This window comes from Cynocephalus volans, chromosome 1 (assembly GCF_027409185.1).
Source record: "Cynocephalus volans isolate mCynVol1 chromosome 1, mCynVol1.pri, whole genome shotgun sequence".
In the NCBI taxonomy this organism is placed as follows: domain Eukaryota; kingdom Metazoa; phylum Chordata; class Mammalia; order Dermoptera; family Cynocephalidae; genus Cynocephalus; species Cynocephalus volans.
This window is the reverse complement of record NC_084460.1, coordinates 26531085-26547690: the sequence shown is the minus strand read 5'-3', so window position 1 is coordinate 26547690 and position 16606 is coordinate 26531085. Positions and strand designations below refer to the sequence as shown.

The following is a 16606-nucleotide window of genomic DNA, read 5'->3' as shown; positions in this document are numbered from 1 at the left end:
CCCGGGCGTCTCCATTTTGGCCGCAGGTGGAGACTGGCCGGAACCCGCGAAAGAGCGGAGCGGAGTTACAGGTGCAGGGAGGGTCGAGCCGACTCACTGTGCTTTACCCTTTCTTCGCCCGCAGAAGCCGGGGGCGCTCATGGCGGGCTTGGAGGTACTGTTCGCGTCAGCGGCGCCAGCCATCACCTGCGCGCAGGACGCGCTCGTCTGCTTCCTGCACTGGGAAGTGGTGACACACGGCTACTACGGCTTGGGCATCGGCGACCAGGTACACCACAGAGGCTGCCACGGTGGAGGGGGGAGCTGTCTTCTGCCCAAACCCACATGACCGGACGCTTGGTCCAGAGCGCTTGACGTTTTTCCTCCCCCAATTCCTGGGCCTGGGGCTCATGACACCAATGGGTAAAGCTTGCGGGTCGGGTGTGCTCAACTGTCCCAGACCAGTCCGGAGCCCCTCACAACCCAGATGGCACAGCGTGATTTGGAAACCCAAAGACAGAAACTCTTTTCAACACAGCCTGGTAGTTTCTCAAGCCTGGGTTGTGTGGACGTGTCACCGAGACGGGTGTAGCTGTCCAAAGCACTCCTCACCTACCCGTTCCCCTCTAAGCTCCTTACTACGCAGCCACGGGGTGGGGTTGGGGGGAATCACTCAATATCTCCCTCATACTGCACTGGAGCCTCCAGCAGACATCTGGATCCAAGCACGGGTACAGAGGTGAGCTTTGACCCATGGGGTGCCATGTGTTGTGCTCCTGCGGGCCAGAAAAAAGTTGTTGGCTCCAGACATCTTTGGGGAGGGCAAGGATCCCGGGGAATGGGGGTTTTGGAAGGCATTGCCTACTGTCCCTCTGTCTACCCCAGCGCTAAATCTTGCGTGCCACCTGAGGGATGGGTGTTTGGATTGCAGAGTAGAGTGTGGTGTATTTTTGTTTCTCTGCCTTTTCTCCTAAACCTGTGTATTGGGGCTCGGATTGCACTTGTCCTCCTCTCACTCCTGCTGAGTCTACTTTCATTCAGACTAGAAGCCATTCGGAGAGGCATCTTTCTTGTTAGTTTATTTAAGAGGGGGTTAGTTTTCTAGCCTCAGCCAGCAGACTCAGCGGGGACCAGTAGTGCTTGCCAAGCTCAGAGGATGTTTGTGTTTCCGCTCCAGCCACCTCGTGCTCCCCACCCTTCTGGGAGTGATAGGAGGGAGAGGAAGGTCCCAAGAGTGTGTACCTCACTGTATAATATATCTACAATTAAATAGAAAGCTAGATTGCCTACTTTCTCTTTGGTTTTGACTCTTCTGGTACAGGGGAATTATGTAAGTATAACTTGATTAGAAGAGCAGCACAGCCATTGGCTTCAACAAAAATTCAGTAATTGAATTTGGATTTCTTTCTTGATGTCAGCACCACTCCTCATGAGAACTTTAGAGCTATGTCAAATGGTTCAGGTGTGGAGGGGATAGAGACAGCAATAGACTTAAGTTAGAGAATTTTGTCTTTTGTTGTGGGAAATCTGAGGATTATGATGGAGAGAAAAATCCCCAAATGATCTGTTTGAATTTCTTTGGGTGCATTTTAGACCAGAGGCATTAGGGTGAACTCAAAACCATTAAAGAATGCTTCCAGCCCCAGCATTTTTAACTGCCTAAGAAGACAGTTATCTTTACTCTTTTGGGGCCAATCTGGTGGACCTGGCTGGCAAAATCTTCTCTAGCTGTAGCCTGGGCAGCCAGGAGCTCTGAATTCCAAATAAAAAGAATTAATAACCAGTACATAAAGGGAATGCCTGGAAAAGAACAATAAAATTGTTCATTTTTGTTCATTAAAAAAACACAGTTCTTACTGTTCTTTTCAGCTCTTCTGCGCCTGGCTTGCTGTGACCATGGGCAATTCTCAGCCCCTCTCAGGCCTTAGATTTTTTTCATCCATCTGGGGGAATTAAAAGTACACAACCATGTGCTTTGGCTACTTCCCAACTGTAACTTTCTGGAATGCTTGATATTTGATCTCACAGCCATAGAGTTGAATGCATGTTTGGCCTGGTATACTCAGGGCCTGTTCTTATCAGTCCCACCTCTGTTTTCTGCAGTTACACTGCAGTGAAAGGCATCAACCTCACCTACATCAGGGCTTCTCTCCTACTCTGGAAGCCAAAGGTAATGGGGTGGTTGGCAGACCAAATAATCTATACTCCAAGAGAGAATTCTGGTGGATTGAATGCTGTACATGGTGGATAGAATATAAATTAAAAGGCCTTTGACAGAACAAAGATAAGGCATGTCATCAAATTCCTGGCTTCCAAAGTAAACCTCAAATCAGCAACAACAAACATGTTATAGGAAATTTGCCCAGTTTGGGGTGAGGGGATAGTTTCTCTTTCTCACTTAACAAAATGGTTTTATTTGTTTCACTTTCATTTTTTGTCACTCGTTTTTCTGCTTCAGGCCGATGAATTTTATTATCCTCCAGCTAGGTTTTAAGCCATGTCCAATGTGACATCCTGAATTTTATTTGGGATTGCTTCCTCCGGTAGATTCTTGGAGCACCAGGGGTGACCAAACAAAGAGGCCAGAAATTCTTGATTCATGGCCTCCCACTGTCCCTGGTGCGTGTAGAGTCCTACATTGCTGGGCCTTTTTCTTTTGACATTGTTCTTCATTTCTGGTCCCACTCCCTCCCTCCATATTCTCATGAATACAGATCTTCCCAGTCTGTGTGCTCCTTGTTGAGCAATATAAATATGCATCTATGAAAAGCTATGTAGTATTTTCTGTCTGCTTTTTAAGTTTTTTGCATAAATGGTGCTGGGCTGTAAACCTCATTTTTTCTGAACTTTTCTTTAAATCATATGTTTTACTTTTTTTTCTAATACTACAATTAGATCTAATTTGTTCCTTCTTACTGGTATGTAGTATTTCACTGTAAGCATATTTTGCATCTTGCCTCCACTTTGGCTGTGATGAATATCTCTTGTCACATCCGTTATGTGTCTGTACACAGGGTTTCTTCCAGGAGTTAGGGCTTTGGGGTCATGGGGTATTGACTCACCTAATTGCACTAAATACTGCCAGATTACTCCCCAAAGGAGCAACACGTTTAAATGTCCTCCAGTGCCTGGAGGTTCCCATTCTCTCCACACCCATGTAAACATCTGGCAAAAAATAGAAAAATGGGAATATCAGTCCCACAGGTGTAATCTGGTGTTTCATTATTTCAATTTGTGCTTCTCTGATTATTACTAGTAAAGTTGAACAACTCTTATACATTATTAGATGCTCTTTTCCTTATTCTTACATTTGCTAGTTTTTTCAGTTCCCAACTTTTATTGTTCATTTTCCAGGCATTCCCTTTATGTGCTGGTTATTAATTCTTTTTATTTGAAGCCGTGACAAATATCTCTTCCTAACCTGTGACTGCCCTCTAACGTTGTCTGTAGTGTCTGTTGTTGAACAGAAGCTTAAAATTATGAACAATCTCAAAGGCAGCATTTTTTTTTTCTTTTATGGATCTTGTTTAAGAAATCTTCCTGCACCTAGATATCACTGTATTAGTTTTACTGTAGAAATAATTTGGGAACTATTTCTCAAATTTTAATGTGTAAAAGGAAAGTCCTAGGATTATTAAAAAAGAAAAGAAAGGAAGACACCACAACTCACAATAAGATATATTTTACAACCACCACGTTGGCAAGAATTGAAAAGTTGGACAATAGCAGTGTTGCTGACCACTTGGAGCAACAGGAGCTCCCTTACATTGCTAGTGGGAGTGTAAATCAGTACTTCTTTGGAAAACAATCTGACATTATCTGATAAATTAAAAATTCTTCCACCAGGCATATGAGTACTCAATAGAAATTCATCCACATGCGTACCAGATATGCACAAGAATGTTCATAGTGGCATTGTTTATAATAGCATAACAAACTGGGAACATTCTTGATCTCCATCAACAGGTGAATGGGTAAATTGCAGCCTATTCATATGATGGACTGCTGTATAGCTGTGAATGTGAATCACCTATAGTTAAATGCATTGACATGGATGACTCTCTAGAAACAATATTGAATAAAAAAGGCAGTGACAAAAGTGATGCCATTTCTATAACATTCAAAAACATTTGAAACAGTATGTTTTTATGGTTGTATGTATAGTAATACAACTCTAAGGAAAAGTAAAGAAATTTTTAAAAATATGGGTAATGGTGACCCTTGAGGGGGAAAGAGGGAGATTCATTGGGTATGCTACCCAAGACTTTAGCAGTATCGGTGATTTTGTTTCATAAGCTGGTGGTAGCTACATAGCTGTCCATTTTATAATTCTTCTTTATCTTGTACATATGCTACATTTTGTGTATGTATGAAAATTGTTCATCATTCTTGTTAAACCACTGCAGTCAGTTGGGGGTGGGGGTGGGGGGGGCCTACATAAGGATCTGCATTTTTAATGAACACTTTGGTGACTCTATTGCAGGTGGCCCAATGTTCAAACTTTGAAAACACTGCTTTAGAATTTCACAGTGTCCTTTGAGATGAATTGCCTTATTCTTGGCAGGGAGATAGAGAAGAGGTGATTATTATACCAACGCTGCAGATTCTTAATGGGTTCCAGTGCTGTGCTATAAAGGCAGCCAGATTTGGGGGAGAGAGCAGTAGAACAGGAGTCCAGAGACCTGAGTCCTAGACCTCTAACTCGCTGTGTGACGTTGGGCAAGTCACTTCTCTTGACCTCCATGTTCTCATATGTGAAGTGAGGAGGTGGGATTAGATTATCTGTAAGGTCCTTTATAGCTTTATATCCTGAGGTTATGATCTTTCTCCTCTCAACCTTGGTGTCTTCTCAGCCTGGTCCCAGTGATAAGAAATCAGAATTGCTGCCAGCTGGGTGGAATAATAATAAAGATCTGTATGTCCTCCGGTATGAGTCTAAGGACGGGTCCAGAAAGCTCCTTGTGAAAGCTGTCACCGTGGAGAACAGCATGATCATCAATGTGCTGGTGAGTCTCTGAGACACAAAAGGGTCTGCTGATGGGAGTGGATATTGGCATGGCCCTTTTGAAACCCATTTGATAGTATGGATCAAAAGCCATAAATGTTCATGAAGGCTTTACCCAGTGGTCTCACTTCTGGAACTTTATCCTGAGGTGAGATCCCAGGTATGCACAAAGATGTTCACTGCCTGCTCTTAGAGGGGATGTTCTGTCAACAGGGACATGGTTAAATAGGGTAAACCCATTCAGTACCAACATAGGAGAAAAAAACTTATTGTAGCCACAGTGGGCTACTTTAGTTCCTTAAATAAGACAAGTTCTCTGCTGCCTTGAAGCCTTTACACCTTACGTTTGATGTGCTGGAAAGCTCTTTCCCTCCACCATCTACCACCTCATGCACACACACCCTGCACCATCAGCCTGGCTAACTCCCTCTCATTTTTCACTTCCTCAAAAAGTTTAGTCCTGAGTATCCACCCCCACTTGCCAGAAAAATCTAAATTATACCTCTCTACTCCATTATTTTATTTTCCTGCCTGGTACTTCCACAGGTTGTTGTCACCTCTCCCAGGGTGATGGAGATGCAAAGGATTACTCAAAGCCCATTTTTCCAGAGCAGTGAGAGGCCCAGAAGGGGTTAATCCCAGGAGCGATTTCTTCAAGGGAGAAGAATTCCTAGGAGTAACCCCAAATTATGTTTTCTTTCCGTTTTTATTGTCCAGGCAAGAAAGTTACAGAAAAGGAACACAGGTGGTTACAAAAAGAACAATGAGATAATTGTTATGGCAACACTTAGTTCCCCAGGAACTCAAAGAAACAGCCAAAGGCAAGATGAGGAACATCCCCCAACCTGCAGCCTTGAAGCCTTTAGCTCACATACTTTCCCATCATTAGATTTAGCCACACCAAGGACGACTGCCCTTAGAGCATGCATTTTTGCTGTGTTACAATTTTTTTATTTACAACAGAGACTTTAGTCCTGGGAAAGTTTTCTGCTTTTCCCAAGCTTAGCATTTCTACGTGCAATAACTAAAAGGTTAGGCTATACCCTAAACTACAGGGCTGTGGCCCCACTAAGCTATAAGTTAGGCCCTGTGAAATACATGTGCTTATTAATTTTAGTATCCTCCACAGGTTGTAATTATGTACTTATTTGTGCTTTGCTTTAATGTCTGTATTCTCCCACTGGCCTGTAAGGGCCATGAGGACACTGACTTTCTTTTTGTTAAGTTCTGTCTTGGTTGTTTATGAGTGATCTTAAAAGAAATCCTGTTGTACGTATTACACTGCACCTTGCTTTTTTTCACTCAATATGTTTTGGAGGTCTTGACATAGAAATACATATAGAGATGCCTTATTCATTTTAACTACTCTGTAGTATTCATCATACTATAATTTATTTATCCCTTTCCCTTTCGGTGAACATTTAAATCTTGTATCAGACAGGGTTCTTAGTTGCAAACAACAAAAACCCCTCAGGTTAGTTTAAGCAGAAAGGGTTTATTAAGAGAGCCAAGCTAGCTCATTGAAACAGGTTCAGAGCTGGGCTTCCAGGAACAGTACTCCAAACCATGCCAGGGAAACCACTGCTGCTGCCACCACCCCCAAGCTTTAGGTACTGGCTGGTACTGCCAGCCCTGGTGCCCCTTTTCATCAGCCACTGATGTGACTCCTGTGGCTTCTGCTGCTATCCTCATTAGCAAGTGTATCAGTCCGTTTTGTGTTGCTGTAACAAAATACTTGGAACTGGGTAATTTATTAAGAAAATTAAACTTATTGCTTACAGTTTCTGAGGCTGGGAAGTCCAAAGTCCATCTGGGGGTGGTGGCAGTGACCCAGGGGTTTCACATTGCAAGATGGTGGAAGCAGAGAGAGCAAGAGAGACTCTCCTCTTCTTTTAAAGCCCTTAGAACCACGCCCCTGACCACCATTTTTAATCCATCCATTACTGCATGGTCCTACAACCCAGTCACCTCTTCAAGGCCCCATCTTACAATTACCATAATAGGAGTTCCCACCTTGTTAACAATCACAGTGGGGGCTAAGTTTCTAATACATAAAACTTGTGGGACACAATTCAAGCTTCATTGAGTTTTGGGGGGACATAATTCAATCCATTACATTCCATCCCTGGCTCCCCAAAACTCATGTCCTTTTCATGTGCAAATACATTCATTTCATCCCCAGAGTCTTAATTTGTCTCAACTCAAAAGTCCAAAGTTCAAAATCCCATCTGTGAAGTCAATACAAGTTATCTACTTACAAGATACAGTGGTGGGACAAACATAGGGTACATATTCCTATTCCAAAAGGGAGAAATAGGCCAAAAGAAAGGTGTAACAGGTCCCAAACAAGTCTGAAACCCAGCAGGGCAAGCATTAAATCTCGAGGCTGGTGAATCAGGTACCTTGACTCCATGTTCGACCTCCTCTGCATGCTGGTGTGGAGGTTGGGTTCCCAAGTCCTTGGGCAGCTCCACTCCTATGGCTTTCCTGGTCAAAGGCCACACTTCAGTTCTCCCAGGCTGTCGTTCCGCTCTGGTAGCTCCACAAGTCTGGGTCCTCTATGGCAGTCCCACTTCCACGGCTCCACTAGGCATGGCACTGATAGGGTTTCTCTGCTGCAACTCTGACCCCATGTTTCCACTTGGCATTGCTCTAGTGAAGGTTGTCTGCAGTTACTCTGCCCCTGCAACAAATCTCTTCTTGGGCCCCCAGACTTTTCCATACATCCTTTGAAATTGAGGTGGAGGCTCCCAAGCCACCACAGCTCTGGCATTCTGTGAGCCTAAAGACTTAACACCACGTGGACGCCACCAAGGCTTCCAGCTTGTATCTTCCAAAGCTGCAGGTTCAGCCACACCTGGGGCCAATTTAGTGATGGCTGGAGCAGCCAAAGCAGCTGGGGTGCTGGTGCTGGAAGCAGCTTCCCGAGGTGGCCCTGGGCTGCGAGCCTGTCGAGTGTGCCTCAGGCCTGTTCCCCAAGACCATTCTATCTCCCTAGGCTTTTGGGCCTGTAATGGAAGGGTTGGCCCTAGAGGCTTCTGCAATGCCTTCAGGGCCTTTTCCCCTTTCTCTTGATAATCCCTTTCTGTTGTACTAATCTTCTTAGCACCATTGGATTTTTCTTCTGAAAATGCTCTCTGCTTCTCTACCACATAGCCAGCCTGCAAATTTTCCAAATCTTTATGCCCTGCTTCCCTTTTAAATTCTGGCTTTACATCTTGCCTTTGCCACCATAACTCAGTGTAGGCTGTTGCAAGTAGCCATGCAGCTTCCTTAATGCTTTGCTGCTTAAAAATTCTTCCGCCAAGTACTCTGCTTCACAACTCCTAAGTTCCAACTTTCACAAAGTCCTAGGGCATGGACACAATGCAGCCAAGTTCCTTTCCAGTTCATAGCAGGGGTGATCTTTGCCCCAGTTTCCAATACACTCCTTCTTATTTCTATCTGAGATCTCCTTAGAATGTTCTTTACAGTCCATATTTCTATCAGCATTCTGCTTGCCACCATGTAACCAGTCTCTAAGACATTCCAAACTTCCCCTCATCTTTTTGTCTTCTTCTGAGTCCTCCAGACTCCTCGAACCTTTGCCTAACACCCAGTTCCAAAGCTGCTTCCACATTTTCAAGTATTTGTTATTAGCAACATCCCACTTCTCTGGTACCAATTTTCTGTATTATTCCATTTTGTGTTGCTATAACAAAATACTTGGAACTGGGTAATTTATTAAGAAAATGAAATTTATTGCTTACAGTTTCTGAGGCTGGGAAGTCCAAAGTCCATCTGGGGGTGGTGACAGTGACCCAGGAGTTTCACATTGCAAGATGGTGGAAGCAGAGAGAGCAAGAGAGACTCTCCTCTTCTTTTAAAGCCCTTAGAACCACGCCCCTGACCACCATTTTTAATCCATCCATTACTGCATTGTCCTACAACCCAATCACCTCTTCAAGGCCCCATCTTACAATTACCATAATAGGAGTTCCCACCCTGTTAACAGTCACAGTGGGGGGCTAAGTTTCTAATACATAAAACTTGTGGGACACAATTCAAGCTTCATTGAGTTTTGGGGGGATATAATTCAATCCATTACAGCAAGATATCTTCACCTTGCTGGGCCTGCTTCTACATGTTGCTCACCTCCAAGTCAGAGTTGTGCATCCATTTGACACCTCAATTACATGCCTGTGCCAGAGCTGTGAAAAAGCCTGACAAGTGGGTTTCCTGTCCTCTGCCTTAGAAAGACAATATTCCTAAATCAAAGAAGTCCCCAAGCATTAGGAGAGTATTTCACATATTACAAACAGTTCTTATATATGTCTCTTTGTGCATATATGTGAGTATTTCCTTAGGTTGAATATTTCATTGTTGCTGTCCTCCCACCCACACATTCATTAGCCCAGAAGTATCCTCAGTCTCTCATTTTCTATTTTCATTTTTCTAGGAATATGGCTCACAGCAAGTGACAGACTTGACCCTGAACTTGGCTGATTATATCGATGCAGAACACCTGGGTGACTTCCACAGGTACTTCTAAATGATGTCTTTTCTCTGGGAAAAAGAAGAGAACTAATGGCAAGATATAAGGAATGGAGTGGAAGTGTCCTGAAAAATCAAGGAAGGTGAACAGAAGAACCGTTTACTCCTAGGCACAGTCACCTCTCAATTCTCCTTTCTGTTGCTAATTTATTTGAAAAGAAGACTCACATAGGAAATGCCACATGAAATAAAATGATGCAATCAAGAATCCACAAGTGCTACAGTGGCTACAGAGTAGAAGTGGGGCCAGGCCAAGTGATTCAGTTAAAGTAGGCTCCTGGAAGGAAGTGTGCCTAATCAGATCCCCACTCTACCCCCAACTTTTTTTTTTAATAGAATTTATTTTTTAGAGCAATATTAGTTTCACAACAAAATTGAGCAGAAAGTATAGAGAGTTCCCGTATACCTCCTGCTGGGCCCACCCAAAGTCTCTCCCCATAACATCCTGCACTAGAGCAGTGCATTTATTACAATCGAGCCTACGTTGACACATCATTATCACTCAGAGTCCACAGTCTCCATTAGAGTTCACTCTTGGTGTTGTACATCCTAAGGGTTTGGGCAAATGTTTAATGTGTATCCACCATTATAGTATCATACAGAGTGGTTTGACTGCCCTAAAAATCCTCTATGCTCCTTTCGTTCGTTACTTCTTCCCCCTCACTCCTGGCAGCCACTGATCTTACTGTCTCTGTAGTTTTGCCTTTTCTAGAATGTTATATAATTGGTATCATACAAGGGTACTTCAAAAGTTTGTGGAAAGATAGAATTAAAAGGTAATACAAATCTTTCCATGAACTTTTTGAAGTACCCTCGGAGAATGGTATAATTCTAGGCCTTTTCAGTGTATAAAAATAGGAAGCTTTTTTCCTTAAATTATGAGGTCAAACTGACACCTCTGTTTTTAATGTAACAGCCAGGATTCTTCTTCTCTTATTCCATACTTACATCTCTCTCCTTCTACAGTGAGAACCCAGATCCTCAACAGCATCAGTATATTTACTCATTTGCTTGATCCTGAAATACACACAAATAGTTTTTGAACTGCTAACAGTAGTACCTACCAAGAACCTGCTAAGTAAAGTTCCAAATGATTTCTTTCCAGCACTTTTGTTCTTTGATTATGTCCCACTGAGAATGTATATAGTTGGAGTATTGTGTTGAAAAGGCACTTGGATTAGTGCTTGTTTTTTCATCAGCGTAATGAAGTTGTCTATTTGATATGCACATTAACCTCTTATTTCTGCTTTATTCCTTTTTAGGAACTTTTTCCCCATCCTCATTACCTCCTCAGGGTTTTAGAGTAAGCTTAGCATCACTGTGCATTCACAGTCATCAGACCTTAACTGAACCTCACAATTGCCCAGAAGCCCTGTTGCACTTAATTGCATCTAATCAGTAATAACTGTTTTAAACCCATTCCACTCCTCTCAGACTTTCAAACTACCCACTTCCATCATTCTGGCCACTCCTCTTCATCTCCTTCTCTTTTCCATGCAGCTTCTGTGTGAGATCATTTATATAGTCTCCTGCTTGCCATCCTCCCGGGGGTTACCCACATAGCAGTTGGATCAGTCTTTTTAAAACATAGATCAGATCATGGTTACAATGCTTGCTTAAAACCTTTCAGTGATACCGTCTCACACCCATTAGGATGGCTACTATTAAAAAAAAAAAAAAAACAGAAAATAAACATTTGTTGGCAAGGACATGGAGAAATTTGAACCCTTGTGCACCGTTGGTGGGAATGTAAAATGGTGCAACCACTATAGAAAATACTGTAGCAGAAGAATTGAAAGCAGGGTCTTGCAGAGGTGTTTATATACCCATGTTCATAGAAGTATTATTCAAAATAGGCAAAAGATGAAAGCAACCTAGGTGTCCAGTGACAGATGGACATCTGTCAATAGAATATTATTCAGCTTCAAAGAGGAAAGAAATTGTGACACATGCTACAACATGGGTGAATCTTGAGGACATTATGCTAAGTGAAATAAACCAGTCACAAAAAGACAAATACCATATGATTCCACTTATATGAGATACCTAGAGTAGTCATGTTCTATTCATAGAGACAGAAAGTAGATGGTGGTTGCCTGGAGCTAGGGGAAGAGGGGAATGGGGAATTATTGTTTAATGAGTACAGAGTTTGTTTTGCCAGATGGAAAGAGTTCTGGAGATTGATGATAATGTTGATTGCACAGCAGTATGAATGTATTTAATACCACTGAATGGTGCACTTAAAAATAGTTAAGATGGTAAATTTGATGTGTATTTTACCACAATCAAAATTTTAAAAAAATTATTTAAAAAAACAACCTTCAGTGACTGTTGATTGTGCTTAGGATAAAGAATAAAATCCTTATGAGACCTTAAAGCCTAGCACCTACCCCTGCAACTTCACCCTGTGCCACGTTCCCCTTAGTTCATGTGCCTCAGCCACATGTCATTCTCCTCTTCCCTCCTTCAGACTTCTTCCCTCTGCCTAGAGTGCTCTCCCCAACCTCACACAGCCAACTCCTGTTTATCCTTTGGTTCTGTTTTAAATGTCAGGTCCTCGGAGAAGCCACCCTGGCCCCCATGTTTAGTGTTTCACATCATCCTTTTAAGCATTTAATAAGTAGGTATTTTGTAATTAGCTTCTTAGAGTTAGTCTTCCATACTAGCCTGTGATCTCGTTGAGGACAGAGCTTGGGTCTGTTTTGGATATTATGGATGGAAGAACGAAGGACGGAAGTGATGCGAGGCCTGGCATTGGCAAAGAGCTGCTCTTTCTGCATGTTGCACACACCATGAGATGCCCGGCCCCCTTAAGGGGTCAAGGGAAGGACATTTGGAGTGTGGTCTCTCTCTTGACTTCTTCATTCTTGAATTCCATTGGCAGAGGACTTGACAAAACCAGTGGAAGAAGGAACTGTGTAGGTCATTTGTGTTCATTAGAGCATTTAGTCTCCCTAGGAGTACTGAGAGAATTGGGGATAGTATCTCCATTTGTTTTTTTTAAATACATTTTTTGTGGGAGTTGGATGTGAGGGGGAAGGTGTATGTTTTGTTTTCTTTTTTTGAATAATGTGAAATGAGGGACACAGTAGTACTATCTCAGAGTGTTTTTCTAAGAACCAAATGAGACGTCAGCACAAAAGCACAGAATGTTTAGTGCTGGGTCCAGCTCTTAGCAAATATGCAAAGGGAAAAAAAAATATGATCACCAGGAATCATCTCCATGGAAACCAAGGGTCTGAGAGCTGAGGTGTGGGCCTGATCAGAGGCCCTCCCTGACTCCTCTGCCTTCCAGCCAGCAGCACTGAGCCACCGTCCACCATGTGGCTTTCCTTGTTAGGTCATAGTGGCATGTCTCACTTCTTCTAGGTAGGAATTTGTGCCCTGTGAGAGCAAACTGTGATTTGCCAAGGATCATAAACCTACTTTGTTCTTTCTGCCATGCTCTTTCTGTATCAGAAAGATAAGCTGTCTTTTGCCACCACCAAAATGGCAATTGTTCTACCAAGGCTTAGAAATCGTACAAAAACTTCTCCTTCAGGACTTGGCAGTTTTTGAATTTAGCCTGAGTTCTGTAACTACCTAGGGAGATCAGAGGTCTTCATCAAACAGGTCATCTGATTGAAAAGAAAGAGGAGTTAGATTTACCCTCCACCCAGCTTGGTCAGGGAAGCAGCACAGTCTCCAAGGTTCTGAGTTCTGTGTAGGAACGTGATCTGTGTAGAGTTTAGGCCAAGGTTCATTTTTTCACTTATGGATGTCCAGTTGCTCCAGTACCATTTGTTGTTCTTTTATTGAATTGCTTTTGCAACTTTGTCAGAAATCAGTTGTCTGTACAAGTATGGATCTGTCTTTGGTAGCTCTGTTCTTTTCCATTGATCTATATATCTATTCCTCTCCCAATATTAATCTGTCAGTATTGGTTATTGTAGGTATATGGTAGGCCCTAACATTGAGTAGAATGATTTCTCCCACTTTCTTCTTTGTTAAGATAGTTTTAGCTATTCTAGGGTCTGTGCTTTTCCATGTATACTTTAGAATAAGCTTGTCAATGTCTATAAAAACCTTGCTGGGATTTTGATAGGAGTTGCATTAAACCTATAGATCAGTTTGGGGAGAATTGACATTTTTGCTATGAACATAGTATGTTTCTCCATTTATTTAGGTTTTATTTGATTTCTGTCATTATCGTTTTGTAATTTTCAGCATGTAGGTCCAGTACATGTTTGGTTATTTTTTTAAGCGGGGTGGACAGATTGAGGACAGTGATTATAAATAGTATTCTGTTCTTAGTCTTGGTTTTCAAACGTTCCTTTGTTAGTGTATAGAAATGCAGTTGATTTTTGTGTAGTGATCTTGAATCCTGTTACCTTGTTGAACTCAAGGTGTTCTAGGAGGTTTTTAAAATAGATTCCTCGGGCATTTCAAGGTATACTGTTATGTCATCTGCAAATACAGACAGCTTTATTCCTTACTTTCTAATCTCTATGCCTTTTCTTTTTCTTGCCTTATTGCAGTATCTTAAACTTCCAGTATTATGTTAAATAAGAGTGGTGTGAAAGAAGATCTTTGCCTTTTTCCCAATCTAAGGGGAGAAGTATTCAGTGTTCCACCATTAAGTATATTGTTATCTGTAGGTTTTTTGTAAATGCTCTTTATCAAGTTGAGGAAGTTCCCCTCCATTCTTAGTTTGATGAAAGTTTTTATCATAATGGATTTATCATGTTGGATTTTGTCAAATGCATCAATTGATATGATCATAAGATTTTTCTTCTTTAGCTTATTTATATGACAGATTACATTGATTGATTTGTGAATGTTGAACCAGCCTTAGATACATAGAATAAATTTCACTTAACTGTAGTGTATAATTCTTTTTATACATTTTTATTTTTCATCTAAGTTGATAGGAGATACTGATCTGTATTTTATTTTCTTTCGTTTCATTTGTTTTTTGGTACTTTCTTTGTCTGGTTTTGATAACAGAATAATACTGACCTCCTGAAATTAATTGGGAAATGTTCCCTCCTTTTATATTTTCTGGAAGTGACTTTAAAACTAGTGTTGTGTTCATTCTTCTTTAAATGTTTGTTAGAATTCTCCACCGAAATCACCTGGGTCTAGAGAGTTCTTTTTTGGAGGTGTTTAAGTATACTTCAGTTACTTTAATAGAGCTATTCAGATTATCCTTTGATTTTTGACTGAGTTGTTATAGTTTGTGGTTTTTAAAGAATTGGTCTATTCTAAGTTGTTTAATTAAGTTGTTCTTAATATTCTTTTATTATCCTTTCAGTGGCTACGGATCTGTTGTGATATCCTGTTTCTTGATACTGGTGATTGTGTCTTCTCTCTTTTTATGTTTGTCAGTGTTGCTAGAAGTTTATAAATTTTATTCATTTCTTTTTGAAGAACCAGCTTTTTGTTTTATTATTTTTTTCTATTGTTTTCCTGTTTTCTGTCTTACTGATTTCTGTTCTCATCTTTATTACTTCCTTGTTTCTGCTTACTTTGTGTTTAATTTGTCTTTTTCTGTTGCTTTATCTCCCACGGATTTGTCACCCCTTTACACCTGGGTGACGGAGCCACAAAGGATTACTCAAAGCCTATCTCTTCTGAGCAGTGAGAAGCCCCACAGTGGTTAATCTCCCGGAACCCTCAAGAGAGAGGCATTCCTTTCATTTAGGAAATTAACCACAAATTGGGGTTCTCTTCCCACATTTATTCTCCAGACCAGGAAGTTACAGGAAGAGAACATAGGTGGGGTTATAGTTTAACAATACAGGCTGGTAACATTCAGTAAAACAAGCAAAGTGACATTCTATAAGTCAATTTAAGTGATCCATCAACAAAAGCTTGATCTTAGCAAACATTCATTCTCCCTACAGCAGCTTTCCAGTATCTTTACATATCAATCAGTAACTTGTCTGTCTTTTAACCAGCAGCCTTGCTATGTTACAACTCTTTATCTTACAACAGAGACTATAGCCTGGGGAAAATTTCCTGGTTTTTGCAAGGTCAACATTTTATATGTACTTTTAAGAAGTTAAGACTAAACCTGAAAGTACAAGAAACTAGGCCCTGTGAAATATATTTGCTTTATGGTGTACTCCACATTTTTCTAGGTTCTTGAGATCAGAATTTTGATTATTGATTTGAGTTCCTTTCTCTTTTCTAATGTAAGCTTTTACTGGTATAAAGTTTCCTCTCAACAATGCTTTCAGTATATCCCACATATTTTAATATGTTGTATTTTCATTTTAATTCAGTGCTATGTATTTTTTTCAGGATTTCCTCTTTGATCCATGGATTATTTGGAAGTGTGTTGCTTAATTTCCATGTATTTAGAGACTGACTTTCTTTTTTGATTTCTGGTATGATTCCATATAGTCAGAGAACATAGTTGTTGATTTCAGTTCTTTTAAATTTGTGAGGTTTGCTTTATGGCCCAGGACGTGGCTCATTTTAAAATACTAGTTTTTTAAGAACCCTAGAGTCCTTCCCACTCCCTGTTACCTCAGCCTGCCTCAGCACCTCAGCTGTAGCTCACATTACTTGTCTCTCACAGGCAGAGAAAAGAGGCCCAGGCAGGATGGGACAGACGGTAGGGGCAGCCTTCCTAAGAGCCCTGAGTTAGTGACAGAACTGGACCTTGAACCCCTAGAGCCTTGCCTACCCAGACCAGGAACTTGGTTCATACTCACCATGGAGATTTTGCTTTCCATGACCCTTCCTGTGACACGTGATGAACACACAATGAAGCTGAGGGAAAGGTGAAGTGGGGGTGGGGACAGAAGAGTAGCCAATCAGGCCCTGTGCCCCTATACCCTCACCTCTTTCTAATGGGGTGGTAAGCGAGGAGGGGCAACTCAGATGCCTATGAAGCTTAGGCCCAAATCTCAAAGGCAGCCCAAATCTCAAAGGCAGCACGGGGCTGTTGCCCCCCTCACACAGGTCCGCCGGACTGCCTGTTCCCGCCCTTGCAAACAGGCCAAGCGCAACACCAAGAGCAATCAGGGTGGCTGCTGCCATCGCCGCCACCAGAATACTGCATATAGGGTTGCCAGACAACGGCAGTCAGTTGACTCCTCG

General features: G+C 41.7%; 1 protein-coding gene across 1 annotated transcript in view; it reads left to right on the top strand.

Annotated features, from left to right (window-relative positions):
- Positions 1-16606, top strand: part of PSMF1 (proteasome inhibitor subunit 1) — a 42983-nt gene continuing 26377 nt past the window's right edge. Inside the window, exons 1-3 of the mRNA XM_063096983.1 lie at positions 1-268; positions 4833-4985; positions 9423-9505. Coding sequence (XP_062953053.1) covers positions 140-268; positions 4833-4985; positions 9423-9505 — 365 coding nt within the window. The 5' untranslated portion in view covers positions 1-139. The remainder of the gene's footprint in view (positions 269-4832; positions 4986-9422; positions 9506-16606) is intronic.